General features: G+C 31.2%; 7 protein-coding genes across 31 annotated transcripts; 5 read left to right on the forward strand and 2 right to left on the reverse strand.

The window, feature by feature from the left end:
* Positions 1 to 41: 41 nt before the first annotated feature.
* On the reverse strand, positions 42 to 7,547 carry LOC128883269 (uncharacterized). Of its 3 annotated transcripts, XM_054135450.1 has the most exons (35): positions 7,289 to 7,547; positions 7,170 to 7,233; positions 7,020 to 7,115; positions 6,902 to 6,971; positions 6,788 to 6,851; positions 6,630 to 6,703; positions 6,438 to 6,569; positions 6,303 to 6,389; positions 6,175 to 6,256; positions 6,074 to 6,130; positions 5,906 to 6,026; positions 5,805 to 5,855; positions 5,662 to 5,755; positions 5,492 to 5,612; positions 5,312 to 5,401; positions 4,853 to 5,260; positions 4,544 to 4,810; positions 4,406 to 4,478; positions 4,276 to 4,351; positions 4,132 to 4,215; positions 3,940 to 4,076; positions 3,794 to 3,893; positions 3,505 to 3,736; positions 3,275 to 3,434; positions 2,811 to 3,225; positions 2,667 to 2,759; positions 2,142 to 2,236; positions 2,006 to 2,064; positions 1,810 to 1,956; positions 1,638 to 1,763; positions 1,493 to 1,581; positions 1,404 to 1,445; positions 1,149 to 1,354; positions 502 to 1,094; positions 42 to 456 (listed from the first exon to the last, which is right to left on the reverse strand). In XM_054135450.1, the coding sequence occupies exons 1-35, from the start codon at positions 7,508 to 7,510 to the stop codon at positions 235 to 237; spliced, it is 5,049 nt and encodes a 1,682-aa protein (XP_053991425.1). In that variant the 5' UTR covers positions 7,511 to 7,547; the 3' UTR covers positions 42 to 234. The 3 variants fall into 3 exon arrangements, with proteins under 3 accessions (XP_053991425.1, XP_053991426.1, XP_053991427.1); XM_054135451.1 differs by lacking the exons at positions 7,170 to 7,233; positions 7,289 to 7,547 and having other exon boundaries at positions 43 to 456; positions 6,902 to 6,936; positions 6,992 to 7,028; XM_054135452.1 differs by lacking the exons at positions 7,020 to 7,115; positions 7,170 to 7,233; positions 7,289 to 7,547 and having other exon boundaries at positions 43 to 456; positions 6,898 to 6,915.
* A 499-nt stretch (positions 7,548 to 8,046) lies between these two features.
* Positions 8,047 to 12,155, forward strand: LOC128883274 (splicing factor U2AF 65 kDa subunit-like). 3 transcript variants are annotated; one of them, XM_054135458.1, is made up of 13 exons: positions 8,047 to 8,339; positions 8,384 to 8,415; positions 8,552 to 8,668; positions 8,749 to 9,460; positions 9,560 to 9,860; positions 10,186 to 10,391; positions 10,453 to 10,511; positions 10,639 to 10,722; positions 10,773 to 10,959; positions 11,019 to 11,089; positions 11,139 to 11,243; positions 11,317 to 11,415; positions 11,469 to 12,155. In XM_054135458.1, the coding sequence occupies exons 3-13, from the start codon at positions 8,648 to 8,650 to the stop codon at positions 11,655 to 11,657; spliced, it is 2,034 nt and encodes a 677-aa protein (XP_053991433.1). In that variant the 5' UTR covers positions 8,047 to 8,339; positions 8,384 to 8,415; positions 8,552 to 8,647; the 3' UTR covers positions 11,658 to 12,155. The 3 variants fall into 3 exon arrangements, 2 of the variants coding, with proteins under 2 accessions (XP_053991433.1, XP_053991434.1); XM_054135459.1 differs by lacking the exons at positions 8,047 to 8,339; positions 8,384 to 8,415 and adding an exon at positions 8,452 to 8,551 and having other exon boundaries at positions 8,621 to 8,668; XR_008458824.1 differs by lacking the exons at positions 8,047 to 8,339; positions 8,384 to 8,415 and having other exon boundaries at positions 8,535 to 8,668; positions 11,469 to 11,875; positions 11,979 to 12,155.
* Positions 12,156 to 13,923: 1,768 nt separating this feature from the next.
* LOC128883337 (uncharacterized) lies at positions 13,924 to 16,073 on the reverse strand. Of its 2 annotated transcripts, XM_054135573.1 has the most exons (6): positions 15,490 to 16,073; positions 15,334 to 15,441; positions 15,213 to 15,270; positions 14,731 to 15,156; positions 14,525 to 14,662; positions 13,924 to 14,467 (listed from the first exon to the last, which is right to left on the reverse strand). In XM_054135573.1, exons 1-6 carry the CDS (start codon positions 15,942 to 15,944, stop codon positions 14,318 to 14,320), a joined length of 1,335 nt encoding a protein of 444 aa, XP_053991548.1. In that variant the 5' UTR covers positions 15,945 to 16,073; the 3' UTR covers positions 13,924 to 14,317. The 2 variants fall into 2 exon arrangements, with proteins under 2 accessions (XP_053991548.1, XP_053991549.1); XM_054135574.1 differs by having other exon boundaries at positions 15,334 to 16,073.
* An 845-nt stretch (positions 16,074 to 16,918) lies between these two features.
* Positions 16,919 to 17,997, forward strand: LOC128883433 (uncharacterized). 2 transcript variants are annotated; one of them, XR_008458941.1, is made up of 4 exons: positions 16,928 to 17,205; positions 17,259 to 17,300; positions 17,364 to 17,805; positions 17,851 to 17,997. XR_008458941.1 is itself a non-coding variant. In XM_054135784.1 (3 exons), exons 1-3 carry the CDS (start codon positions 17,025 to 17,027, stop codon positions 17,594 to 17,596), a joined length of 456 nt encoding a protein of 151 aa, XP_053991759.1. In that variant the 5' UTR covers positions 16,919 to 17,024; the 3' UTR covers positions 17,597 to 17,995. The 2 variants fall into 2 exon arrangements, 1 of the variants encoding a protein (XP_053991759.1); XM_054135784.1 differs by having other exon boundaries at positions 16,919 to 17,205; positions 17,364 to 17,995.
* A 198-nt stretch (positions 17,998 to 18,195) lies between these two features.
* LOC128883365 (uncharacterized) lies at positions 18,196 to 20,706 on the forward strand. Of its 4 annotated transcripts, XM_054135638.1 has the most exons (7): positions 18,196 to 18,474; positions 18,551 to 18,906; positions 19,161 to 19,300; positions 19,355 to 19,521; positions 19,567 to 19,823; positions 20,200 to 20,277; positions 20,328 to 20,706. In XM_054135638.1, exons 4-7 carry the CDS (start codon positions 19,362 to 19,364, stop codon positions 20,427 to 20,429), a joined length of 597 nt encoding a protein of 198 aa, XP_053991613.1. In that variant the 5' UTR covers positions 18,196 to 18,474; positions 18,551 to 18,906; positions 19,161 to 19,300; positions 19,355 to 19,361; the 3' UTR covers positions 20,430 to 20,706. The 4 variants fall into 4 exon arrangements, 3 of the variants coding, with proteins under 3 accessions (XP_053991613.1, XP_053991611.1, XP_053991612.1); XR_008458868.1 differs by having other exon boundaries at positions 18,196 to 18,906; positions 19,567 to 19,874; XM_054135636.1 differs by having other exon boundaries at positions 18,196 to 18,906.
* Positions 20,707 to 20,913: 207 nt separating this feature from the next.
* On the forward strand, positions 20,914 to 22,219 carry LOC128883248 (uncharacterized). 16 transcript variants are annotated; one of them, XR_008458813.1, is made up of 7 exons: positions 20,914 to 21,251; positions 21,297 to 21,333; positions 21,390 to 21,432; positions 21,492 to 21,627; positions 21,686 to 21,742; positions 21,808 to 21,869; positions 21,924 to 22,219. XR_008458813.1 is itself a non-coding variant. In XM_054135411.1 (6 exons), exons 1-6 carry the CDS (start codon positions 21,011 to 21,013, stop codon positions 21,997 to 21,999), a joined length of 669 nt encoding a protein of 222 aa, XP_053991386.1. In that variant the 5' UTR covers positions 20,914 to 21,010; the 3' UTR covers positions 22,000 to 22,219. The 16 variants fall into 16 exon arrangements, 2 of the variants coding, with proteins under 2 accessions (XP_053991386.1, XP_053991387.1); XR_008458811.1 differs by having other exon boundaries at positions 21,509 to 21,627; XR_008458812.1 differs by having other exon boundaries at positions 21,319 to 21,333.
* Positions 22,220 to 22,689: 470 nt separating this feature from the next.
* Positions 22,690 to 24,946, forward strand: LOC128883338 (eukaryotic translation initiation factor 3 subunit I-like). The gene is made up of 8 exons (XM_054135575.1): positions 22,690 to 22,914; positions 23,077 to 23,175; positions 23,233 to 23,336; positions 23,398 to 23,645; positions 23,725 to 23,773; positions 24,176 to 24,232; positions 24,288 to 24,414; positions 24,470 to 24,946. The coding sequence occupies exons 1-8, from the start codon at positions 22,779 to 22,781 to the stop codon at positions 24,670 to 24,672; spliced, it is 1,023 nt and encodes a 340-aa protein (XP_053991550.1). The 5' UTR covers positions 22,690 to 22,778; the 3' UTR covers positions 24,673 to 24,946.
* Positions 24,947 to 25,020: the final 74 nt, after the last annotated feature.

Consider the following 25,020-nt stretch of genomic DNA (forward strand, 5'->3'; position numbering starts at 1 on the left):
AAAATTGAGCATGTTATTCTATCTTCGAAACAAAAACTCAAGTGAATTTTAAAAGCTAACACACTACTCTGTTAAGCCTAATTAGTAGTTGATATTGTTTAATTCGACAACGTTTGTAATTGAAATTTAACATAGTAAAAAGCTACAACGCACTCGATACCTTAGAAAAATCTTGCTTAAATTAAATTATTTATTGTCGAAAACTCGTGACGGTGCGTAATTAAGCTTTTTTTTTTACATTAAGGAGGTATGTAAAAAAAAACAATAATGACGACATTCTTGAACAATTTTTGAATCTTGGTCACTTTCACAACATTTCAAACACGCAAACGTTGAATAAGCACGAGACGATCCTTTTAGTTTTGGATTGAGTTTTAGATCATAAAAGCATTTCTTCACTTTTCCCCATAAAGCATCAGAAGATATCTGAGCGATATCATTACGCGCGGAACATTCCTGTAAAACAAAAATGCAATAAATTGTTTCGAAAAAAAAAATTACATTAACACAATTTGATTCCAAAGTGTTAAGATAATCCAGATACAGAGATGACGTGACTACTGCCTCCAAACTAGACTCTTTCGCGTTTTGAACGGAAGATTTAACTTTTTTTTGGCAGCATTCCGTGCAATAGTTGTATTGACATGGTAACAGGAAAAAGTCCATCCACTCGAATAAAGAAAAATCCCAATCTTCAGCCGTTCCACCAACATTCGGCATCCCTCGAATTTTCTTACACTCCTGTCGTCTATCGACAATGTGCTGTGCACGGCATACTTTTTGAGAGATTAAACTTGAACTCATTATAGTATGGGATTGATTTTGTATATAGGTTGTATCCAAACCATTTCTCCTATACAATACATCATGCTTAGATGAATGATTTACGTTTTCAAGTGCATCAGTTCTGTCCAACGGTTGGAGCTTAACATTATCAAACGAAACGCCACCGCAGTTCCACGTCGATAATCCTACGCGACTTTGATTAGATAGAACTCCTATCCTTGGCAACTCCGCTACAAAAATATCTTGGTTGTTGAGACGGACAAACACATTATAATTTGAGAGCGTGATACGAATGGAATTCCATTGATCTGCAGAATGTTGATGATTTTCATACACATATCACATCTCTTACAGAACTTTACCTTTCAAAAATTTGGCACCAGGTTTTAAAGATGAAGGAATTTCCACAACATTCACAAACCCCCAACCTTTTTTTTCTTCTGTCTTAGAGGTTATGTAACGAAGACGGACGAAATCCGGTGCAACTTCAACAATAGCCCATTTTAATGGGTCATTATAATGAACCACGGCGCCAACTAATCCATCACATTGTGGAAAAAAATCAAAACTACAACAATATAAAAAAATGAATTTAAACTACCTAGTTAGTAATTTACCTAAAGAAGCCTTCAAAACAGAACCGGTGCCGTTTTAATATTCTAATAAGTTTGGTCAATTATTTTTTCGTTTCAGTTTTAGCACTTACGCAAGTGTCCCGAATTGCTCTTCACTTCCGTAAACTGCATTGTATTGTACAATCACTTTCGAACGACCCGCAACGTTGGGTTTGGTTGACTAACAAATGCAACAAAGTACAAACGACCTGACATGTGAATGCGTAAAACTGTTACCCAAAGGCCTAAAACACTGCTTTCCAATGGATTAATAACCTTCCATTGATACTCAAAATTTTCAACATGCGTGTAGTTAAATATGCTACAGGAATATGGGAATGGAGGAGCTACAGGAACTTCAGACTAAACATTAAGTATTAAAATCTAAATGTTAAAAGTAGTAACCTACTTGGATGCAAGCCTTCGTGTCAAATTTTAGATTCGCAAGAACTAGTGAAACTTGTTCTGCTGAAAACCCAATTGTCCCTGAGAAAAATGAGGAGTCTAATATTTGAAAGATTTTCTTCAAGGGGGATCCTTCTTCAGCGATAAAAACCTGAACGGCAAAGTAAAAGTAGCACTGTGGAAATGATTTCGTTTCTTACTGTAATCAGATCCCTCTCTAACTCAATTTTTATAGAGTACCAAACAGAATTCAAATATCCTGTTAAATATACAATCATCAAATCGAGTATGAAGGTTTAATGTCTTTAATGATACAACGCGATAGTATAACCTGACCTCCATCATTTTTTTCACTCAGTATCATTTCAGCACCGTTTTTTACTTTGACAAACGACTTCAGACCATTGTTTTGTCGCATTTCAATTCTATACCTGAAGATTTAGAAACACATAATAAGTAAAGTTTTCATAAATGTCTTAAATTTTAAGAAAATGAAAAAACCAATTTAAAGAATTAAAACATAACATTTTCTCAATTAAAAGTAATGCATCGACATTGGCTTTTAATTGTCTAGTAATAACACTTAATTTTTTCCAAGCAAACTGGTTAGAAAATAATTATATAGTTTTATTTTTATTGTTCGTTTCAATACTTTTTCTTTATCACTAATAAGAAAACTAGCATTGGAGCTAAACGGCAAGTCAAGTATCAAATCATTTTGAGTAATAAAGAATGTTTAAAAAGCTGTATAGAAAATTGTAGTGAAACAAACGTATAAAGTTAGAAGGACGCACTCATATAGAGAGCGATTCTATTGCCTAAAATATATGTTGAATTTTTCGTATTGCACAGCAAACGTACATATTACTTGGGTCCTTTATACGAAAAGCAACCGCGAATAAACCTTCTCCGTTATTTATTTTATATTTAAGAGAAAATGTTCCGTCGTACAGTCTTTCATAAAATGTATTAAATTAATACCATTCATCTACTTAAGCCACTTACTTTTTATTTTTCATATAAATAGGTACACCGTATGAAGATGCACTTTTTTCTTTATTATTTGCATTGCTTGCCTCTGTTAAATCAGTACTTTCTACGGCGTCTTTATTATTACATAAATCATCGTATTTTAATCCGTAATACAATCTTGGAATGCCAGTATCATGCGACTCAGAAAACATCGAGGTTTCTGTTTTTAGCGATGTGAAAAACCATTTTTTGTTAGGTGTCATCACCGACGAGGCCAATATCTGTTGATGTAGCGATGTGTTCACTAATATTGGTTGACCTTGTTCAGTGAATATCGACTCTATTTCATTGTACTTCAAAGGTATCAAATCATCTGCATTGAAAGATTTTGTTCCTTCATGTAAAAAAACTACATCCTCTTGTAAATTTTGGGTTTTTAAAACGACACCTTTCCAATTTTCATTTTTACATAGTTTATACAAATAGATTAAACGTACCATGTAGCTTATTAAATGACGAGCGTTGATAATTATATATCTTCCTTAACAAGGTCTCCAGCTCAATGTTCTCTGTTTTTAAAACATTTTGTAGTTCAGTTAACACACGTTCAGCCGGTTTTAAATAAGAACGACTTTTGGCAATCGTCTCCTTTGCCGTCTACAATACAAGACATAAGCGTCGTTTTTTCTTGGAAAAAATAGATTCATAAAACGTAAAATGTTGCTACTTGTATTAAATGGGCTATAGAATCGACATTTATTTGTAAGCCATTAAGTGTTAACATTTCTTTCAACGAACTGTCTGTTGCTTCATCGGAATAATCAAATATATGCCTTTTAATTTCTTGGGACACCGTAGACGTTTCGTGTGAATTAATTGTTTGGAGAAATGAAACAGAAGATAATTTCATCTTATTTTTTTTTTTACATTCACTTTGTAACTGAGATACGGTAAACGATCTGATTACGAGCCTCTCGTCGAAACCCAAAACAAATTAAAAAAGTTTAATAACATACCGATCCCACGCGACTCCATTATAAGACTCAGAGTTTACTCCATTTTTAAAACTTCCTTCATATTTCGTGAAACCAGGGAGAAACGTTACGTTAACGAGACCTTTTGAAAAAGAAATAAAAGATGCACACTCAAAATACAAGCATACCGTGCTTCCCTAAAGCACCACTATGTTCCGCGGCAAGACAAATAGAACTATCATCTCGGTATGTATACGTTCCAAACAACCTTAGTTTAGTTTCCCGAGAATCATTGTTAAGTTTTTTTGAGCAAACATCCAAACAACTGTTCACGCAGTTGTTTCAATTAATGAATTTTTAAATTAGACAACATTGAATACCGAATAATAGTAGAAGAATACGGACATCCTTCAAACAAAGAATTCTTCCTCAACACGGTTTCGCATGTGACGTTGGGTATATTTCTACAGTTTAATACGTACAATAATGGTTGCCGAAATTTTTTTTACAATAAACGTGGTTACTCATATATCCTACTAGTGGACTCTGTAGAACAAAACACGCCAGCTAAATGCAGTGGCCATTTTGATACTTTCAACCCTGAATTTTTTTTTTCGGCAGTATAATTATCAAAAAACTTTCCATTTAAGCTACCTTTGCTTTCTGAAGACAATCCAATCACCTGTTGGTCGATTGTTGGATGCACAGGCTTCATCCAGTCAGAAATCTAATTGTTAATATACATTGATACATTTCGACTCAACATCTCTCATTATCTACAATGAAACTAACCTTAGTTTGTAAATCGAGTCCTAGTATTAACGTTTCGAAATTATTTGGAAAAAAACCTAATGGAAAAAAGTTTTCAACATCATTACCCTTGGAAACTGCATCCTTTTGTGTTGTTATGATTTTTATTTTCTCTAGCAGGTCTATATCTTTCATGTTCTGAGGAACAAAAGGTATCATTCCAATTTTTTCACAAAAAAGAATCGTATCCTTTGGTTCCCAAGCTGTGACCATCTTTGAATTATCAAAGCTTTCATGATAAAAATCCTTCTACAAACTACTTGTTTATATATAGAACATATTTCATTGTACCTCATCAAGAATATCCTCAAAACTATTCATTCCCGTTTGATATAAATAAATTGTCCGCTGAGTCTTCATATCACAGTAAACTCTCCGCTTTTCGCCATCACAGGGAGACGTGATAAAATAAAACCCACTAATACTTGTTTTATCTTGTAAAAAAATTTCATAACAATCTGCGAATTCCTCGCGTTGATTTGTTTGCACGGATTTTTCTAAGCTTCCATTATCTGTAGTCAAATTATATAAGAGTAACTGCAATTCCGTTTTTTTGTTGCCAATATGAGACGAAAGGGACGAAGTGTCTTTTTCACGTTGCTTCATTTTTTTAACGCAGTCTTCCATTGAATTGAACAGACCTTCTACCTTATCGATTTCCTTATGAATGTTTTCTTGTATTGAATTAAATTTTTTTCTCTACATTTTCATTTTAAATGAAAAAAGAATATAAATATACGTTATTTGTACCAATGTATTCATTTCAAGTCCCGTTGAAGGGTCGAATTCAGCAACAACTGTAAAGAAATACTTTTCTCTTGCATCTTTAGATAATACCGCCTTCACAATAATAATAATTTACTAGCCCTCTTACATTGGGTTATAACGAATTGACTATTCTGTTCCGTTTCTCAAATATTATTATCTTACCTCATCGCACTGTGTTACACTGCTTTTCAACTTATTGGAATATACTGCTAATTGAGAAATACCATATATAGCTTTGTTATCTCGCACACTTAAAGATGGATGTGGTTTAAGAAAATTAAACCTGTTAATATAAAAAGAATAATAACAAAGTTTCTTTTATACAACGTTACTTGATATAGCGGGCTAGACGTCCATCAAGAAAGTCTTGTGTAATATTACGCGAATTTCCCAAAATTTTCGAAATTCTTTCAAATTTTTGATTGTCTTAACATCAAAATAAATTTAGTCAGATAGAAAAGTAAGGCTTTCTTACCGAGTGATATGGCTATTTCATAGGATGCTGCAGGAAATACCCAATGAATCCCTAGTAAACGTATACATTTTGTTAAATTCTTCGCTTTTAACAAGTTGTACCTATCGAAGCTATTTTAAAAACACCTCCAAGATCTAAAGAGAAATCAACACTTTCTGGTAAACCAAAAGGATAGTCGAACTCCTGTGATACCCAGTAAGTTTTAAAATTCCCATCCACTGCCTAAAACTTATGAGATAGACAATACAAAAAAAATATAATTGATATACCATTTCTGCGCTATGCTCTTCCTCTCGATACCGCGAAAATTTCGATGTCACCAATTTCTGATGCAAACTTTTACAATTAATAATACATAGTTCGGAATAACCTGAAAAGCCACATCTGCGTTTCCCACACTCTTTCCTTCCTGAGTTAGACAAAAATCTCCTGCTCGAAGAATACGGAGACGACTACGGAAAAATAAGAGACGTAATTTAAAAAAACAAAAAATTTTACTTGTCATATAAAACTTCAAATTGATTTCGACCATCCAAAAAATTAGACTCACAATCGTCAAGTATAACTTGTCCCCCATCAATCACTCTACACATACCCACATATTGTATGCTTAGTTATCGTTTAGAATCCTACACGTTATCCTTGAGAGTTACACATAGTTGAGACATGTCATGAACAAGTTGTTTTTTCTCATTGTATATAAATAATTCACGCCCATCAGCTCTTTGAATTGCATTTAAACACTTATCCAGAATAATACTGGTTCTACGAAAAGCAACCGTCCGATGGTGAAAACAGTAATTTTAGTTTCAAATGATGTTCTACCCTGATTCATAGTCACTCTGTTCAGCTTGTAAACATGTTTCTCCATTAGGAGATGTCATTCCACTGGTAAGCATCTATTAAAAAAACAAAACCCATTATTTTCTTACATTAACACTATATTATTTCAATTCATTCACTAGACTATATATGCCACACACCATTAGAGCATGTCCAGATGCTAAAAACGCTATAAAATTTATTCCAAAAAAGTGATGAATCGGCCTGATGTTTCACGTTTTTTTTTTGTTAAAGCCTCAATATGGCGTACATACTGTCGCATTGACAATCTTATAGCTATAACCGTCAACTGGTCAGGGAAAATAACGTCTTCTGTCATAAACTCTAATACATTCACATCTTACAACGAGATTGAAGAAAACAACTGGCAACCTTTTTCAGTATTCATAATTTCTTTCCATGGGATCACCACCTTAAATGTCTCACCATTCAATGACGTCTCTATCATGTACATTCCTGGAGTTAAACCTATTAAAGTAACACAGCCAGGGTATTCATAACATTTGCTCTCAGTCAATCTACCCCAATTAATCCGTACACCCTTAACTATTCGTTCGTCTTTTATTCTCCCCGTCCATGTCACAACCTATGTTCAAAACATTGTAATTCTGTCGAATCCAACTTAAGAACGATAACAGTACCTCATCTTGAGACGTGATTTCTTTGGAACACCACATATTCGTACCTCTTTGAATAGCATTAAGCGCCATACATTCTTCCCTGGATGATGGCGTGTCATTACGAACAGAGTTAGAAGAGGCCTCGAAAAATGAAATTATTTTATCTATTGGTGAGCATGTACTCGTGAACAATTGCGATTGTATGATATAAAAAAGAATGATGCATTTCTGAAAAATATTCATTTTAAAAAACACATTCTTTCTGTTATTGTACAAATCTTTAACATTTATCTCAATGGTGTACTAAGAAATTTATCTTTGGCTCCCGACCTGGTAAGTAATTAAGATTTAACAAAACAAAAACAATTTCATTGAAATACTAATAAGAGTTTATTTAAATAAAATTTCACTACTTTATGTTTCTCATAACAAGCATATTTTTTCGTCACCGTAAATTAATTTGTCTTATTTATTTAAAAAAGATCTATTGTGATTATGTTGAATTTTATTAAATCTACTACAACTAATCAGTATAAATTGTTTTGTTATATTTTGACTCTCCTGCTAAGTTTCAAGAAAGGAACTAAAAATTTGTTTTTCTTTCAACATTTAAAGATACTTCCTTTATATCTCAATGAATATAGGAAAATAAAAGAATAAAAATTTTGCTTATAAACATATATCCTCTACTATAACTAATATCAAATGTACACATATCTGTATTTTCAGGCGGATGTCAATTTAAAAGAATGCTTTACCAGACGCTTTTAACCTTGCTTATCATTTGGTTCACCAAACATTTTAAAACGACAAATACTGGCAAGAATAGTGAAATTTACTTAATAGTTTTGTTATATTACTATTATAATATGGCGCCGTGAACTGCCTTCCAGATTGTGTTGCACGTAGTCAATATCATGACGTATCAATTGACTTTATTTTCGCGCTTAGCAAATGTTCTTCTCACTGTAACTTTAAGCATCACACTTAGGAACAGAAATACGTCTGCCCCGAAACGCTGTGCCAAATAACTTACAAAGGAGCAAGTATTACCAATCTGTAAAACCCACAGGTAAGACTTTTAAATAAAAAATTTTTTGCATACTTATTTTATAGAAACAATTCACATTACCCGTTTGAATTTGAAGGTACAAGTTATAAAGTGCATTTTAATGATAGATTAGCATAAAATAATCTATTTGTAATCTTTGCGGAAAATTACTATCTATTCTTTTTGTTCCATATATTCTTTGAAAAAAGAATTTTTTTCACATTGCTGTACAGGTCTATATTGTTAAATTTGCTTTCCTATATCCTTGAAAATTCTTATCAAAGATTTTATTAACCTTGTAGTTTTGTTACGGAGACTAAGACATTATAATGCGTCGCAGTTCCTCTGAGGTATAGAAACAGTACAGCAACAGGCTGTTAAGACATTATATGTTACACAATGTTTTATGTCCTTATTATAAACGAATCAGCGGCGTCATTATCGACGACGTGAAATTGCTACGGATGAGCGCTACTATGGCTCCACTTCTCATCGCAATTCCAATAAAAAATCGTCACACTACCATGATTTTTATCGAAGTCGAAGTAATGGTTCCAAACGTAGACGCAGTAGTCATCGAGACTCTAGAGGAAATTCAATAAACGAAGATGTTGCTAATATAGGTTCTAGCAGTAAACACCGCAGCAAACATCATGGTTCACCAACTCGTCCAAGATCACCTGTTTATAAAGTAGCACATCGGTCACGTGATGACTATAGTGATGCCTCTTCGCAATCTCAAGAAGCTTTGTCAAATTCAAATTCTCCACGTATTCGCAGCAGAAAAGTTCCTTCGCTTTCTAGGGACAAGAAAGAAAAACGAAGTCACTCCAAACCGACTGACATTCGAACCATTAATCGTAAAGATTCTCCTGTGACAAGTCGTCGAGGATACAATCGAGACTCACCAGTTCGTAGAAAACGATCTTTAAGTTTAAACCGAAATAACCAGAGTAACGGATTTGGTTTACGTAGAACTGACTCTGATATCATTTCAATTCGAAGTCGCGTACGATCGCCCAGCACTGTTTCAAGACATACGCGTCGTAGTGTTGAAAAATCCAACAGTCCTACTACTGTAAAATGTTCATCGCGTCGCGTATGGAAATTCGATAGTCCGCCTAGAGAAGACGGTCTTGAAGGTGTGTTGTTAATCCTTTGCATCAAATAATTTTCAGAAACATCATTTTGTATTATTTATGCAATCTAAACCTTGACTTTCTTGTTTTTATTAAACGTAGAAGGACCACAACAGCAATCACCCATGGGAATTTTAGCCCAGTCACTTGGTCTGTCCGCTGAACAACAAAAAGCTTCACGAGAACTTTATATTGGAAATCTTCCTCCGGCTTTGGATGTAAACCAGCTTATTGATTTTTTTAATGCAGCAATGCTCACATTGAAAGCTTCGTCAATCCCGGGAAATCCAGTTTCTCGTGCGTGGATAGCATCCGATGGTCATTTCGCCTTTGTTGAATTTCGAACGATTGAAGAAGCTACCATTGGCCTTCAACTTAATGGTTTAAATTGCATGGGCTATGCGTAAGTTAAACAAGAGTATAAGTAGGCTGTTCTAAACAGGTACATTAAACGTAAAACTTTGTAATATTTAAATAAAAGCTAGTATTCATATTTAGAAATAGATTTATAAATTTTTGTGTGAGTCTTTAATAAGTGTAGATAGGTTAGCATTTTCAAATAGAAAATTTGTAAAGTATTTTTTATTTTTTTCCATAATGATTTAGAGCTTCATGTAACTAAAGATTAAAAAATATATTAAATTTCGTAATCCATTTATATCTTGAAACTTAACAAAGTTGTATTTTTGTTGTGATTTTATTCGTTCATTGTGTTTTTCTTATTTTAGGCTACGAATCGGTCGACCAAAAACGTATCCTTCTGAATTCTCTACTCTTCTTGGGTGCACAAATATTGAAACTGTCGGATCTTTGTCCCTCTTAGGAGTGAATGCTTCTTCCGCTGCTCCACACCTGGCCACTACCACATCTTCCGCAATGCTTGTGGCACAAGCTGCAGCTGCCAGTATTGGCTTATGTAAACGATCAACTGAACGTAATGGATAATAAATAAATTATCGTTGCAATTCTATGTTTAATATGCTTTTAACGCGTAGCTCGCCCCGACCGTCTTGTTATTTTAAATATCGAATGCAAAATAGTTTCAGAGGAGGAGGTAAAAGTTTAAATTTAATTGTATTTCTTACTATAAAGCGATTGTGTCGGGATTACTACTATGTTCTCACATAGTAGTTTTGTATTGTAAGTGCTTCAGTGTCCTTACTGTTTGTATATTTATTTAGGTGAAGACGCTTTTGTCATCGTTTGGTTCATTAAATACTTTTGAATATTTTGACGTACCTGAAACTGACACCTTACCTGCTACGGTATAGTTTTACAATGCAATTATTCATTCGAATGTCACCAATATCTTTAGGGTGTATGTGTATTTGAGTACAAAGAGTATGCAAGTCAGAAATGTATGATGGAAGGAATAAAAGACGTTATCTGTGGAACAAAACCGCTGAATTATATGCTTGCTGATGATGCTATTCGGGATGGTAAACTTTCGGAGGTTATTAAGCAGGCTGCTGAAGCTGGGCGTGATTTACAGCAGGAGCTTGGTATGAATTTTTTTTAAATCTATACATTAAATCAACTCTATTTTTATTGCATTTTAAAGGAGGGGAACTGATGCGTCCTCAGGTTCCCACTCGAGTTATCATGTTAACAAACATCGTTACTCGAGATGAGGTATACTTCATTTGACTTGCCACTTTTTCTCAATTTCGCTTCTTTTCAGCTTATCGACGACAAAGAATATGCCGATATAGTTGAAGATATTTTTATAGAGTGTTCCCACTATGGAAAAGTAATATCAGTTGAAGTTCCGAGACCCTCTTATGTTGTATGTTTGTTCTTAAATCACAATTTTTTATAAAGTCTCTTCTTTATATCAATGACGTCTTCATATTATTTAGGATCCGTTAAATAATACTTCACACATCGTAGAAGACACTGATATCGGTTATGCTTTTGTGAAATTCGCACGATTACAAGGCGCTGGCTCAGCTCGACGGGTACATGAGTTGCTTAAAAATACCTTGCTCTATTTTTTGAATTTTTTTTTCAGAGTCTTTCGGGTAGAAAATTTGCTGGAAGAACTGTTGAAGCTCATTACTTTAGTGAAGTTCTTTTCAAGAAAAAAAACTTTAAATGTCCACAACCAAATTATGAAGCTTCAGAACGTTTGTTAGATTCTCCTACCGCAGATGAGGCGAATAATGATGTTACGATGGTACCTGAAAAAAAACAACCTTAGAATTTTTTCAATTAGAAAAGAAATAATTTTAATTCTAATTTTTATTTTCCTTTACTGGCTACTTTCTGATTTCCATGCTTTTTATTTCTTAATCACCTAATTATTTAATTTTCAAAATCTTACGTCGACTTTGTTTGCTTGCTAATTGACAATTATTGAATTAAGAGAAACGATAAAATAAAAGTTTTAAAGATAACAGTTTCTTAGTTTTTGAATTGGTAAGTGCTTTGAGTTATTATCGCTTCGCTTAGTGCGAATTAAAGCTACTTTATTTGTTCGAATATCTCAACTCTAAGCTTTAGCATTTGATTCTTTTTGCAGACTTCATGACTTTACCTTTTTAGAAATGTTTTCCCTCAACGTAGATCAGTAAACTAGGTCTTTTTTCTTCAAAAAATAAATATAAAAAAAATTATGAATTTTTTCATTTTTTTAAAAAAACGAATTAGTATAAAATAAAAAAAGACATCTACTAACGACTTCATTTTAGTTGCAATTGAAGAAACTTATGCATACCTACATTCATAAAATGCTTTGGAAATTATTCGTAAAAAGAAAAATTAATCTGTTTATAAAAACACATAAAGATGAATCGTTTCATGATAATGTCATTTTTTCACTTGTCTTTGATCTAAACTGACCTTCTTTTCTTCAATAATAATGTCACGTAAAAATCGGATAAAAATATTTGTTTTTAAAAAAATTTCGGTTCAGTTCCGATTTTACATTAATCCATTGACCTCTATTATATCTTTTTATTATATTTTTTTTAATCACGCATTAAGAGATACATCTTTATACTTTTGTATAGTAAACACCTTAGCTTTATTGACTTTCTTCAATTCTGTCCCCTGTAACTTCTATTTTTAAAAAATACAAATTTGAAACTACTATTGATAATAAAAAAACCAAAATTAAGACAGCTTACTGACTCTGTTTAATTGATTAAAACGCCAACTGAACCACGGTTTACTTTTTTTTGTCATCTGCTGCTACATTATTAAATAATTTCTACTAATATGAAGAATATGACTCAAGATTATTTTTGTTATACGGTGCTTGATGATATTACAAAACATGGAATCATCATTATGACTTGAAGAGTTTTACTTATTAACGATACACTTGAAAACCGTAATTTTATTCGAAAATTTAATAGCATCTTTTAACGGTTTTTCTCGTATGCTTAAAATTGTAATAGATTTTTCTTCTACATAATATCTTATAATAGAATCATAAAAAAGGTGATTGTATGAAGTATACTGAAAACTAACATAGTTTTTCTTTAAATTGGTATAACATTTTAATTTTTTTTCTGTGGAAATTCATGCTACTTTAAGGGATTTAATTGTTTTCAAGTACAGATTAATCATTTAACGAATGATAAGTATTCGATAGATTTTTTATCAAAAGTTCTTTTCTTAATTCTGTTTAAAAATTTACGCGAGTTAATGCTTGGTGAATTTTTATTAAACGACACCTATGCAAAACACTTTAGTAAATCAATTAAAGGTGAGAAAATTAGATTTTCTGCAGTAATTGACTCACTATGACTATGTGTTAATTTTATTCTAGTATAATACGACTGGTTAATTTTTTTTTGATGATTTACATCGAGCAAGAAGAATGTTAATGTCTTTATTTTTGTAAACGTTATTTCATAAATGGAAATTAAAATTATTAAAATTCCATTTTCTGAATAATCATTGTGTGCTAGCAAAAAAAGGAAACTTTGATAGTGAGCATTGTACGTACCTACCTTCCCAAGGTTATTTAACAATGATTGCCCTTAAAAAAATCGTTTGTTTTGTGTCGTCATAAAAGTAAAAACTAAATTGTCACTTATATTTTAAAAGTAGAATTATGAAATATTTCAAATGTTAAACATAAGTAGCATGAAATATTAAAACGACGTTTTTTATAATTTAAACATCATGTACAGCTTCAAATAAAACTAAAGCAATTAACAAGAAATTTTCACAGTGGGACCTTTTGTTAGCGTAAATTTTAGTTTAATGTGTTGATTTTTTTTGACATTCTTTATTTCTTTAAGCAGCATTCAACAAGGTAATGGATTTTTGTTACAATCTCTGACAGAAAAAACATAAAACGTGAATGAAAAATAACTCTGAGTGTACTCTATAAAAGAAACTCAATGGACAAATTATGCAACGTTACTACAATTATGGAGTCACATGTCGGTTCAATTACAAACCCGCAAACAGATTTTCTTTAATAGCTCCGAAATAATCCCATGTTAAAAAACTTTAAAACTTTATTTTATTTCGAGTTGTTGTTGTTGTACTACAATTTGTTTTAACTATTAAAAAAAAAATTTAGCTATTTTTGTATTTTTTCTTAAATAATTTAAGGCTGAGATTATCTCATAATGGTCAATTAAACTCCAACTGAATCATTTTTTCTATTCGTACTTAAAGAGAACGCATTTATGACGTAATTGACGTTGTGATAGTATCGAGAACTGTGCTGATTATATGAAAGAAGATTTTTTATGTCAATAATTCTTATGTCGAGATCATTTGGATTATATACTTTAAAATCAGCGTGATTTTTTTAAAAAAGAACAAAGCAAGTTTCGAAAACCCATTGAAACTGTCTCATGCTGTAAACTGAACTGTTCTAGTGAATTTGTCTATGAGTTAATAAAAAAAAGAATGTGAAGAGGGTTGGGACACATCACACTGGTCTATAGTTTTTTCTAGAAGGGCATCGTCTACAAGTAGTGGTGGAACTTTTATCCATTTAAGTTCTAAAATTTTGGAAAGAAGGCGTTGACAATCCTGCTCTAACTGGATAAGAAACACGAGAATTATGGTGAATAATTTTTTGAAGCAAGAATGCTTTACCTTAATTTTTTCGCGTCGTTCTTGCCGTAACAAATGTTGCAAGTCTTGCAATTTTCTTTCTTGTTTGTCTAATTGGGTTTGAAGGTAATGAGCGGAATTTTCGTAAGTTTCAATTTTCTTTTTATATTCTTGGTTTTTCTATATGAAACAAAATTATATTTCAACATATCAACGTTTCTGATCAATCTTAATCCATTGAAGCTTACCGAATCGAGTTGTTTTTGTTTTGCTAAAGTTGCTTTTGGCCAGTACATCAAATGGTGTTGAAACTTTTTGCATTTGAATATGTGGTCATACAGTATCCATGATTTTTCATTCACAGATTGTGAATCGATAAAAAAAAATTTCTTCTCTACCAATTGTTTATTTAAAACCCACGAGGAATGACTTCTATCTTTTACTGGGTTTGTTGTTTCTGTGACGCCCCTCTTTTTAAATACAGTTTTATTTATTACACTTCGACACTGTTTCTTTTGGAATTGAAATGTTTTTTCAAAGAAAATAAACAACATTGCCAATCTTTGTAAAATGTCATATAATATAGAATTGTCACCGAATTCCAAGGAGTGTGATATTCTGAAATCGGTTAATAAACTTTGCCCGTGATGTGTCGGATACTTTCTGGGATTAGTCTGGTTGAGAAACATGTGAGTTCAGCCTGGAAACAAAAATTGTTTTAACAACGTACATTGTGCGGTTGAATATTTGAAGAAAATGTTTTTGAACGATATCCTTGTACTGCACCACTACATGTATGTATATATATAGGTTTCATAAAATAGTGTAGGTTGCTCTAAGTTTTATATTACGCGCGTATTATATTGTTCTCTTGAAGTAGTGATTGTTGATATCTTAATACAGTCTCTAGATGGGTAATGTACTTTTGTTTTTTGATTTTTAATTTAGATACATTTTCCCTAAAAACCATATTTTAAACCTTAAATCTACATTTAAATACTCATTACTTTTTGTAACAATTTGTTAAGGATTGGTTTAAAGGAAGAAGCGTACCACAGGAATTTTCAGTTTCACATCCTTTGCTACTTTTCTGCATTATATTGAAAGTATTTTGTAACGGAAGTGTATATGATGTTAGTAGCTCCGCAGTTTTTTTGATACCGTAGACTAATAATGATTTCACTCTACACAGTTTCATTGGATTTCGTTGTATAGTAATGTTGACTTTTTTCTTAGGTTTCAATAGACAGCAAAAATTTCTGAACGCAGCTGCTCTTAAAGAATTATAAATTAATTGCAGAAATGATTTTAAATTGCAAAGCGCGATAAATTGATTTTGAATGAAAAAAACTCTAGTGGATATAAAAACCATTTTGACGAAAACCTTAACGTGTATTTGATTCATGTTGTGTAGAAATCCGAACGACTTTAATAATATACGAAGAAGCTTATTTAGTTTCATTAGGCGGGTTTTTTTGTTATAAGAGTCAATATATTTGGTAACACTGAAGATAGGTGTAGTGTGTCTATCGTTCGTCAATCATCATAACAAGGTAGACTAGGGTATCACGTCATCCATGTAATCCTTAATAAAAATTGTTTTGCGTCAAAAAAAAAAATAAATAATATTTTTTCTGAATCGTATTAAAATAGTTTTAGTTAGCAATTTCTTTCTTTTTGTTTTCTTCTTTTTATACAAAAAAATTATTTGTTCCAAAAAAAAAATTTGTAAAATGATCGTGATTAGATTGATCTATGAATGTTCATAATGTCAACGCGCATGTTGTTGTATTAAAAATAGAAATTGAAAAACAAATTACTCCTTATAGCATTTTGTATGCTGTAATGCGTAGGTCGACACGGCAGATTCACGAAGCTGGACCAAAGGCACAAAACGTAAACTGAAATAAAATATAAGTTTTATAACAAGGACATTAAATATCAAGAGAAATTTTTTTAAAATTTCATCAGTGGAAACTTAAAAAACTAAACCAGCAATGGTGCAACTATGTTTTACTGCAATGTTGTCGTGATGTAAATTTTACACAACTGTTTAATCCCTGTGAAATGTACCAAAAAAATTTTCACTTACAAAAATACATTTAAAGTGTACTTTGTGAAAAGATTTTTGATTAAGAACAGCTAAAACATTAGAAAGAACGTATTAAAAAAAAAAGTAGAGTGTTATTACGCAAGTCAATCGAAATGAGTTGACAAAAAAAACGTAGGTTCTTTTTAAATATGTATGTTTTTTTCGGTAAAAAACTGTGTACTTAATTTTTTTTTTCTTCGAATATATTAAAAAGAACACTTTGTATTTTGATAGTTTTATTTTTCATGGTTAAAACATGCTTTCTATTTTTAAAAGCAATGTTTTATTTTTTTTTATTTAGACAACAAATAAAGTGGAAATCTTTTTTTTGGATTCAAAGACTATAAAAAAAAAGACGTTTTTTCTCTATTAATTTTTAAGACATTTCTAATTATTAACATTAGACAATATTTTTTAAAAAGTTTGTTAAGCTACAATTTTCCAATTGAAATGACGTTAAACCAAAATTCACAAAAAGTATCCATTCAGGATACTAAACAACCAAAACATTGGTGGCACTTTTGGAAAAGTGATTCTTCAAGTGACGATAGTCTAATTAATGATAAAAAAAACGACTTGGAGAACAAAAAAGACTCGTCTGACATAACCATTAAGGTTAAAACGAAATTCGGTATGTCAACCGGGAATCGACAACTTTTATTTTTGACACTACATTTTCTATAGGTTGCGTTTGTATGTCAAATATATTGCATCATTGGTCTCGAGGTATGTTCATTTTTAATATATTTTTTTTTTGTAAAAAAAAAGTGATGCATGTTTGCAATATAGGGCGTACGTACCACCTACAAGTGAATATGATGGAACCTTGTATAGAAATTTTAAATGCGATAGCGGCGCGCAATCCTAAACGCAAAGAGTGTATATTAAAGTGTCCCCTTGTTTTGAATCGTAAAGAATTCATTGAAAAAGATCGTTTAGTACTTTTATACAACATCAATGAAGACTCTGAGATGGAAATGCTAATGCCATTATGGTACATTGTTTTTTCGGATTGCCATTAACATGAAGCTTTGCCTAAAAAAATATTATTCGACAAAACGAAATGCCTTGAAGACAGTAATACCCTTATGTTTTGAAAAAAAAGAAAAATACCTCTTTGAGATGAATCCTATGTCTTCTGGAAGAGCGAAAGGCAATAATTCATAAATAACAAAGGATCAAGTGTGACAATGTTTGTATTCACCTTACAATGTCTTTTATGTATATGAACGTAAGAAAACAAAATGTTGATTGATTTTAATACTAATAAATTCAGAAAAATACAAAGTTGATTGTTGTTAGTACGATTTAAAATAGTGGTATTTTTTCAAGAATAATGTTTACATTCAAAAACACATTTTCGTCTTTTTCTCAAAATGTTTAAATCAATTGCTTAAGTACTTAAAATTTTGATTCAAGTTATTCAAATAGAAAATGACGAAGATATGGTCATTCTACTTCGACTATTGTCTTAAAGGGAACGACATCACACATGACACTGTAGAAAAGACGTTTCTACGTAATCAAGTCTGATGAACTGAAGTATCAGTGAAAGACATGAAAAAGAGAATTTGATGTAGATTCTTTTTCTATAAAAAAAAATTGGATGTCGGCAGCGCATTTTCTTTAAATAAGACAGGTTGTGTCATAACAACCAACGTTTTAATTGCCTACTAACCAATTACTTACTATAAAAAACAAGATTCATCTGTTTTAATAACTTATGAGTCCTGTCTTCTTTTATACTGCAATCCATTGCTGGGCATACTTTATTTTAATTTTTTTAACGTGTAACTTTCTACGTCGAATAATACTTGTTTTACCTTTAACGCTTGAGAAATTTCATCGTGATGTTGAAGGTTCATATCAAGGAACTTTGGCGTATGTTCGAAGCAAAAAAGTATTAATAACGGCATGCTTTTTAATCCATTGCTTTAAATTAATTTTTTTGATCTTCTTTGATGTTACATTGACAGCGATTGACAAAACACGTTTTTACTGGTTTGTTATTTTCAACTATTTAACGGATAAGAGTACGAAGGAATATGAAGTGTTTTTACACTCACCCGTTTATAAAGATCGACCTAAAACACGCCCTGTGTTAGTCAGCAAACAAAAAAAAATTTTTTTTGTACGTCATGGGGAATCTTTATGGAATAAAACATTCAATCGACCCAATGTATTTGTTTTACCATTAAGGATCTTGTATATTCTTTTCCTTGAATTTTTTTTTTTCTTTTCTCACGATTCAATTTTATGTGATTCACCATTAAGTACATCAGGAGAAAATCAAGCTTTTTTTTTAAAAAAATGGATTCAAAATAAGAAAACGGTACGTTTTCTTTCATCTTTTTTTCTTCTTTTTGTGTGAAACATATTTCACGCAATTAAATAATAATTGGAGTACTATTTTTTTTCTTTCTTTATAACTCATTTCAAAAAATATTATTTTTAATACTACTTTTTAACAATATATCATTTTATATAAAAGCATTTAATTTTCCTCATTAGAAACAAATTTTCTATATGCCACTTTATTAGGCTTTTGTTTTTTTTTTTCTCTGTGCATGAAATATTGTTATTTAGAAAACTTCAACTAACGATTTTTTTCTATTAATTGATTCCAACAAAGAAAGCATTGAAAAGAAAGAAAAACTAAACAATAATGAAAAGGATCTATTCGATTTGGATGTAGACTCCTCTCTTATTGTAGTGTCCAATTTAAGGTAATGCAATACCACTGTTTTTTTTTGTTGAAAGACGCTTAAACTCAATTCTAGGCGTGCAATGAGCACAGCTACATTGGCCATGCCAATAAACCCTCAACATGAGGAAAGACGATTATATGTGCTCCCTTTTCTACAAGAAGCAACACGTAATGTAGATGGGTATCCATTAAGCTGCTTGTCCCAATTTTTCACTTTGTCCCGTATTTTCCCGTCATTAGGTAAAAAAAAATAAAAGAGTTTTTTATCTTATGTTTTTTAATCAGATACGCCTAATTCAACATGGGGTGCCTCAAAAAATTTTTTTTTAAAATCGTCATTAAATACTACAAATTCACTAATGACACTCTTTGATCATCAATATAATACGTCTTCCGCGTACGAATCACTAAGTTTATTGAAGCGCTTATCATTATTTGCTACATGGATATTTTCGCAAAACACCCCTGCATCAACTGCTGACACTATCATTATTATAGGACATTCCATTTGGTTACGTAAATTCCTTGAACGTTATTTACCGGTAAACGACACATCATGTTTTTATCGCCTTTAATGATTTCTCTCACCAAAGGTAGTTAATTGAGCGTCATTTTGAGTTGTACAAAAGTTTGTAGAACTTATTTTGAATACTTTGACAAACCTAAATAATTTTTTGAATTCAGTCTTTCATTACTATGAATCTTTTCTAAAACTTTGTTTCTGAACAAATAAAACTAATTACGTAAATCCACTTTTTTTCTTTGCATTTTAAATTTTCTTTATGGAGGATATAAATTCATAGCAATTTGACTTTACGACTATAGCATTAACAATACATGTAAATGTTTTTCTTTTATTTCTTAAAGTTCGCAAATAGCTGAAATACAAAGCGCTTATGTTCTATTCTTTTTTTGCAGCCTGAATCACAGTGTCCTTATAAAAAGTGCAAGTTGTCTTGTTGCGGAATTCTTACATGCAATATCTTAGAGTATACTGTAAGGCATTACTTTATTTGTCGTGATTATCATAACATTTACTCTTATAGAATCCAACAACACACGATGTCGATTATTGGATTGATCCAACCTCAGTTCAAGAGGTTTATAACGAATCTAATGAAAAGCAGTTGTCAAATTTTCCTTATTAACGGTAACATTTTAAATAACTCAACAGCCACCAATACTTTACAAAAACCTTATAACTTTATGGAAATACGCAAATGTAGGTTTTTTTTTTTTAATTGAAAAAAAGATTGAAAACAAATTAATTTTTAATATTAAAATAATTGTTAAACAAGCTTAATAATTCTCAAATGAAATATGGTAAAACAAACTTTATTATTTTTGAATCAAAAGAATTGTAAAGCAAGTTTAACTATTTTTTCATTAACATAATCATAAAACAAGTGTAAACTTTTCAAGTGAAAAAACTGTATCTCTTAAAATAAAATTTTTTTTTTATGTGGGCGATCTTTTAGTTACTAAAAGAATTTACAGTTGGTAACATAAATTGCTAGAATCTTAAAGTCTACTGTCTTAAGGACTTTTTAATATTTTTAGATGGAACTAAGATGATCAGGTTTCTAAGTTTTTTTCTGACAGTGTGCATGTACTTTCTACGACGAATAGTTATGGCACGCTAAAGTTCTTCGCATACGTATTTTCTCATTTAGAAAGAACGTTCAAGGGTCAAAAGTAAAAGCATAAATGATTGCATGAATTGAGGGATATGAAAAATATTTTATCAAGCGTTCTTTCAGACAATTTTTATGAGAAAAAAAATATTGCAAACGAAAATACAAACTCGTATAATTCATTAGACTGTGCATGGCTTGTAGACCAATTAACTAAAGCGGCTCTTGATGTAAGCGTATCACGTTTTCGTGAAGGTTGTCTTAAAAAGAACTCGATAGAACTGAATGCAGTTAGCTTACCAGAAGTACTAGACGAGGAGAGTTTCGTTCAATGCCGTACGTTTCTTTTGTCGTTTAACCCACACATCACATAAAATTTAGTTTCTAATTTTTACTTCAACAGATACTGTTAAAAGGCGTAAGGCTGTAAAAAAAAACTCTTTTGAAGGGATTAACGTTAATAAACTTTTACAGCCATTAACATTAATTGAAAAACGATTATATTTTTATCCGCATGGTAGTTCTTATAAGCAATTTTTTAGATTTTAAAAGCTTCAACATTCACATGAGTGTAAGTTACTTTTTTATTTTAGGTTTTTCTGTTTGGAGAGAAACAACACTAGGGCAATGTCTCTTAGACACATTAGAAGACTTGTGTAGTGTTGAAGCGTTTCAATTAGATACAGTAAACATTTTAAAATGTTTTGATTCGGTATACGAAAAAATTTTGTTAATGAGAAATGAAGTTTTATAAATTCGGTTTTTTGAAGGTTATGAATCAACAAATTTTAACTACAAAAGTCTTAGGAAATTGGAAAATAATTTCAGTAATAGGCTGACATCCATAAAATATTTTGAAACACATGTTGCTTCCTTGTCTTGTGTTACGCAGGGAACAATAGAAAAGTATAAAAATTTAGATGGGACATGGGATTTTTATGTCTCGAATTTTATGTACCTTTTTTTTTTCATAAAAATATTTTTAAAAATGATTTTATGATGCTTCAGGGTGAAAAATCGCCGACGTTGCTATATGTCAGATTTTATTCGTATTGTCGCAGCGGAAATACAAACTGCTTCATAAACATTATAGGAGACTGTTGTAACAAGTATTAAAAAAAATTTCGTTGACAGAAAAGTCAATAGATTGTTATTGTGAATTCTCTTATTATTGCACAACATGTGCAGCTTCATTTTTTTCTCTTGACAAGTGATATTATTCGTGAAACGTGAGTTGAGAATTTTTGTGGATATAAAAACTTTAATTTAGTGTATTTAAAAACGTTTAAAGTGTCGCGTTTTATGAAAAGTTTTTGATTTTAATAAATTTCTAAGGAGATTTAAGCTTTGCTAAAACATTAATTGTATTTAAGGAAAATGCGACTCTTGCAAGGGTTTAAATGCAGTTTTTTTTTTTCCTTCAAACACATATTAAAAAAGTTTCAAAACTTCATTTGATTTTACAAATATATGTCAACATTATGCATTTTATGATGATTATGAAAAATTTATGGTCAATAACAAAACAAATGAATAAAGAGATTTTTTTCTAATGTTTATGTAATATTTATCGAATTCTGTTACTTGGAAAAAATTGTTTCTATACAAAAGTGAAGATTTCTAACTTTTTTTAAAATGGTAATTTAAAAAAATCGAAAAGCAACTTCCACTTTTTAAACTCATACCATTTTCCAAAACAGTGAGCTGGGTCGCCTGGGTGACCCTATTCGCTTAAAAACAGCAAAACAGACTCATAGTTTCCTGATGTTTCGATTAATTACGGGTTTTTTAGGTGGCAAAAATTGACTTACAATAGTTTAATTTTTCTTTTTAAATAAAAACTTGCTGTCTTATCGTATCATTATGAGACCTTTACAATTAAATGGTCATACACGTCCTATAACGCAAGTTTTAGTGAATTCAACAGGAACCCTTTTGTTCACTGCGGGAAAAGACGGCAATTTAGGTGTTTGGGATATGCAGGATGGCAATTTGTTAGGTATTACTTGTTCTAAAGTCTTTATGAAAAAAAGTGTTTTGAATTGTAAAGTTTGACCTACAATTAAACAGTTACTATTCGTTTTCTTAATGCTTGAGTGTGCATGAATTTCTACGTATGATGAATTCAACGGTTCTATTTATCTTCCCATACTCTTTTCAGGTTATTATAAGCCTTTAATAGATGGAAAAGAAATTTCTAAAGTTATATGGTCTATTGATGTTACGTTAGATTCCTTACTTTTGATTGCTGCATCGGCAGGTAACATTTTATTTATAAAAAACGATCTGAATAATTTTTTTTTTTCGTAATATTTAGAGGGAGTTTTTATTTTTGATGTGGGAACAAAAGAACAAATTTTTTATTTATGTTTGAAAAGTGTTTGTCGTTGTGTTCAATGGAATACAAAGCCTGCTCATCAGGTTGGTAACACTCCAATTTCATATAAGGCACTTAAAATGTTTCTTTTATACGCATTTGTAGAACAAATTTGTTGTAGTGAGAGATGCATTTTCTAAAGTTGTAACTGCAGCTATCACTATTTACAAACTTAATTTAGAAACAAGATCGGTTACCGCTACACTTGAAATTATAAATTTTGAATCCAAGTGTTTGGGTGCTGCATGGGGTGCTTATGATGTAACAATTGTTTCACGACATGAAAACGGTATGATAATAGTGTGGGATTCCGAAACAGGAGCTAAAATAATGGAGCGACAAGCTCACACTGAGTAAGTTGTTGACAAATTTTTGTTTTATAAAAACCAAAATGTTTAAAAAAAAATTTTATTTTGATGTGACCTTTAAAAGAAATGTTTCCTGGATGGAATTTAGTGCGGATCGTAGTTTATGTTTAACGGTATTATTTTTTGTTCTTTTTCTTATAATACTTGCCGTTTGCTTGATGTAGTCATTTTTCCTTTATAGTGACTTCCTGTTTAACAATTTTTTTTTAAAGCTTTAATCTACTGATAGTACCTTGTTTTTTAACAGTGGCTTTGAACTAATTTTTTGCATACCCTTAAAATACAAATACTTGTCAAAAAAAAACTGTGTGGGTAGTACATTAGCGTCATTTCAAATTGATTCTACCAGGTTTTGCAGCATATAGAGAGTAATAAATAATTATTTTAATGGTTTCGTAGATATCTTTTTATCCTACTGCTTCAATGTTACATACCAACTATAGTTATATTGTTACTTTGTGTTTAAATTTGACAACGTGAATTAAAGCAAAAGAAACATTATGATTCAATTGCAGTGTTCAACCGATGCAACAGCCAAATTGTGGACGACGCATGATTGGAACGAAGTTCAAGTAGGTTATTCCGTTTTAGTGCCAAAATGATCTGATTATCGTGTTGTTCAACTAGAGCTTTGCCACGGACCGTCCGTTAAATAGTTGTTCTATTTCTCCTCTTTATTCACAAGATGAGTCAACAAGACGTTTACATGTTCTATTAGCAGGAGGACAACAAGCGTCAGAAGTCACAACAACAAGTGAGGTTTTTTTGTTTTTCATTTTCAAAAAAGTAAATTTTTTTTTTTTCCTCAGAAATACAAGAAGGTAAACAAGAAATTCTACTGGTTCACATGGTCAGCGCGGAATTATTAGGATTGATTCCTGGGCATTTCAGTCCGGTCAATTCAGTGACATTTTTACCAGACGGTAAAGGCTTTGTTACTGGAGCTGAAGAAGGTTTTGTTCGTATTTATCACTGGGATGCTAGTTATTTTGATACATCAAAACTATCATAAAAAAATGGTTTATAAACAATATGGTTGAAGCGTTACGCTACAAAAATCATGATGAAGTGCTGCGCTTAACGTATTGTTGGGTTATATGTTTTAAATTAACAAAACATTGGAATGTGTTTTAAGTACTAGCTTTACAATGGTCGCTTTTTGTGATGTTGTTGTTTATCAACATGTTTTCTACATTCCGTTAATGTCTCTAAACTTTTTTTACTATAAAAACAAATGGTTTTAAAAACATTATGTGTTTTAAATTTTTTTTTTAAAACAAAGTGTAAAAAAGTAAATCCGAAAAATTACAAAAGCTCTGCAACGGCAGAAAACAAAATTATTTTTTAAGAAATTTAACGC

The sequence above is a fragment of the Hylaeus volcanicus genome, unplaced genomic scaffold, assembly GCF_026283585.1.
Source record: "Hylaeus volcanicus isolate JK05 unplaced genomic scaffold, UHH_iyHylVolc1.0_haploid 12221, whole genome shotgun sequence".
NCBI classification, from domain to species: Eukaryota; Metazoa; Arthropoda; class Insecta; order Hymenoptera; family Colletidae; genus Hylaeus; species Hylaeus volcanicus.